Here is a 3,539-nt window from a genome sequence, read left to right as displayed (position 1 = left end):
AATTAGACACCATGACACTGAATGTGGATACATATACTGTATATAGGGTTAACATTATGTATTTAAACTGAAATTATTTCATTGGTTTGAGCTACTGATTCTGTAGCAGATAGTTTAGAATTAGTAATGAAAATCTATGAGTTTGTGTTTTTACCTGCAGGAAATGGCGAAGATCAAAATAGTTGATTATTCATAGTTAGTAGGGTGTTAAACACCTATTTATGATATCACATTTGTAAGGAAATGAGCAATTCAAAAGCATTAGATTTATCATTCAACAATAATCATGTTTATAAGTTTTTTTTGTTTTACTGATACTCTTCTGTTAAGAATTTGTCAGCTGTAGTTATTAAAGTCAAATAGCCCCCTCTATCGATTAAAGCAACACTGTCATATGAACCACTTTTTGTACAGTGTAGCTGCGTTTCCTGTCACTGTGGGATCCATGGCACAGTAGTACAGTGCAGAGTCTGATACTGAAGCAGGGGAGATCAGCAGATTCACTTTATTATCCTTTTTGTGAAGTTTGACAGCCAGTTGTGGGTGAGGTGGTTCAGCTTTAGTTACATGCTCTGTTGTTACTATAATCAGCAGCAGAAACTCTTGTCTTGATCCAGGCTTCTGTTTATACCAGTGTAGACTATAAGGTGATCCATCATATGTACAGGACAGTGTGCTATAGCTGCCCTCAGTTATAGATATGGTGTGGTTTTCTGGTCTAATGCCACTGTCTGCAGGTTCAGCTGTAAAAACAGAAATGTTGCTTTTATTAGATTATTAAAACTCCAAATGCTATTAGTTTTGTGTACTAATTATGACTTACCAATACTGGGGAAAGTTATGAAAACATAGAAGAGTAGTACGATGTTCATCTTGAATGTAAATTCAGATCTCGAGCTTTACACAAAAGTGGCAGCTTCTCCTGAAACATACAATACTCTACATGGTCTACTCTCACCATATCAAGCTCCCCCCACTCATACAGTAGTCAATGCAATGACTGACAAACCCATGTGTTGTGTGATCTGCTTGTTAACTAGTATTTTGGATATAGGTTGTGCTAAATCTAAGAAATTTAATTTTCAGTCATGACTCATTTAATCATTGTTCAACTATAATGATCCACAAAATTATGTAAATTATGATGTCATAAGTGATTTTTTTTATTTATTAGAGAGATGGAATGCTTATCTGATCATTTCCAGATTTACAGGCTGATCTTCATGATTACACATGATTAATTTATTTTTTTTGTTTAATGCCTTTAATACATTTATTGAACAAGATCATTGAATCAAGATAATATTTCATTGTTTTTTACATTATGTACCATCCATGTAGCCAGTTCAGTGTAAATGTGGGTGTCTCAGCTACTCTCAGTGGGCCTCTGGAGTCTGTTGAAATAATTTTGAGGGACATAGAGAGTGTAATATTTCAGGAACAGCTGCCAAATAAGCAGTTGTTAATTTGTAAGACATGAATGGGGTGGTTGGTGGCATGAATGGCCATCCTCCTGGCATCCCTGTTTCCGTGGTCTCCCTGTCGTGACTGTTTTCCTTTACTTCCTCGCTCTGTTCCTTGGTTTAGTTTTCTCCGCCCCTCGTCTGTTCCTTTATTCCAGTCCGTGTTTTGGTTCTCCCTGTTCCTATGTTCACCTGAGTCTGTTTAGTGCCTAATTGTCCTGGTTATTTAAGCCCTGTGTTTGGTTTCCCATGTTGTTGGTTACTGTGGTAAGTTTAGTGTGTTTGGTTGTGTTCAGGTGCTCTCACGCTTTCTTTTGCTTAGTTGGTTTATTTCTTTTCCTCAGTGTTTTCCCCGTGTCTCATTAAATTAATTATTTAAAACAATGCAACTTATTTTTAAGCTGCTGCAATTTTCAATAGTCAGGTGATAATGTGCAACTGCAGCCAGTAGCGTGAGTGTGTGTGTGTGTACAGAATCTTCATTCACGCTTCTTACAAATTAAATAACAATAAATATTAGTTGCTCTTCATCAGAAAAGAAAACTAAAACAATGAACTGAGGCTCTGAATTGGAATATTGGCGATACCACAGCAGTCTGTCCGCAGACCCAGTGTTGCTGTAGTTACAGGAGACTGTCACTGTTTGGTCCTCTTTAAAACTGATTACAGTAGATAAAGAGGTGATGCTGTCCTGTGTGCTGTCACCTGAAAAAGATCTTCAGTTAGTCACAAACTGATCCAGTGCAGATTAATGATTACTCCAACAGGTTGTTACTGAAGGTAGTAACATAATATTTAACAATACATAATATTTACAACATGTAAACATATGTAACATGTTAACATGTAAATAAGGACAATATGTTAATGGAAGCAAAGTCTTACCTGTGAGTACTGTTAAATGTATAAATAAACATAGAAACATTGTGTAGTATTTTGCCGTCTGTCTTAGAAGTAACTTAGAAGTCTCGCATTGGCATTCTTTCTGTACATCATACTTCAGTTCCTCCTCCTTTTCCATTTAGTAACCAATGAGAGAGAAGGAAGCCCAGTATTAAAACCAAATTATCTAGATCATCCACATGACTCTGTAGAGTCTGTTTAGTTTGTTTGTTTAGTGTATTTCTGATCATTCGAGATTCAAAGTTTAGATTTTTTGTCAAGTAGAGTTAGACTCCTGGGGACTCCAGCAGGTGCCAGTTAATTCTTTGTTTCCCGTGTTTAATGATATGATGGATTTCATAGTGCCGTTTGAATGATGTAGATCATTTGTTTGTTGCTTTCTGTAGTGGCTCAAACAACAGACTAATACAGTGCACTATGCACTTTCAAAGTGAATTCTTATGTATCACCACCTGTGTTAAATTTTTGTTTAGGAGTCTTTAAGTCTTTTTGGTAGCTCCTGTGTTAAACTGGATCACAGAAATCAATCACAAACAGGCTTTGTAACTTTATAGTTGTTTATGTTGTAAACATTACATTTAAAGAACATTTCTCACTTACAAGTTATCTTCCCTTTAGTCCAAAATAATTTGTTTTATAATGTTCTTTTTCTATCAACAATGTTATCAGAATTGTGTGAACCTCTTTAAGGTTTACCTTTCTATTAGGCAGAACTGATATTATTTAAATTATTTGTACAATGTTTTACAAAATGTAATTCCTCTCCTGTTGCATTCATACAAGCCAATATTTCCATCCCATTTTGTGACTGTGTGCTCTTACCTAAATATTTTGCAGGAACAGGGTTGGTGTTTGAGCCACAGGGTTGACAGCAGCATTATGGTTAATGACATGGCTATTTATTTACAGTATTAATCCTTAAACTGGGTTAGTGTTGGAGAGAGAGAGAAAATGACCATAAGTCTCCCTGCAGCTTGTAAATTAGGTTATAAATTATTATTTAATATGTTGTTTATTTCCATTTTCATGTGAGTGAGTTTTATTATTTAGCTATCATTTTGTTTTCTTAAACTATATGAAATCGAGTAGCACATCAAAGCATGAGAGCAGATGGCTAAAAAGATGCCACCTGGAGGAAGGAGGTAACAAGTGCTAAACCAGTCCACTGCCTAG

At 35.6% G+C, this 3,539-nt stretch overlaps 1 gene segment (V, D, J or C); it reads right to left on the bottom strand.

Annotated features, from left to right (window-relative positions):
- Positions 1-453: 453 nt before the first annotated feature.
- Positions 454-892, bottom strand: LOC118242973 (the record flags this gene model as incomplete). The annotated part of the segment is given in 2 exon segments: positions 454-743; positions 824-892. Coding segments are annotated over 2 exon segments (339 nt in total), but the record flags the coding sequence as incomplete, so codon positions are not given.
- Between the last annotated feature and the right edge of the window lie 2,647 nt (positions 893-3,539).

This window comes from Electrophorus electricus, chromosome 18, assembly GCF_013358815.1.
Source record: "Electrophorus electricus isolate fEleEle1 chromosome 18, fEleEle1.pri, whole genome shotgun sequence".
Lineage (NCBI taxonomy): Eukaryota > Metazoa > Chordata > Actinopteri > Gymnotiformes > Gymnotidae > Electrophorus > Electrophorus electricus.
The sequence above is the reverse complement of the archived record's forward strand: the minus strand, read 5'-3'. Positions and strand labels throughout refer to the sequence as shown.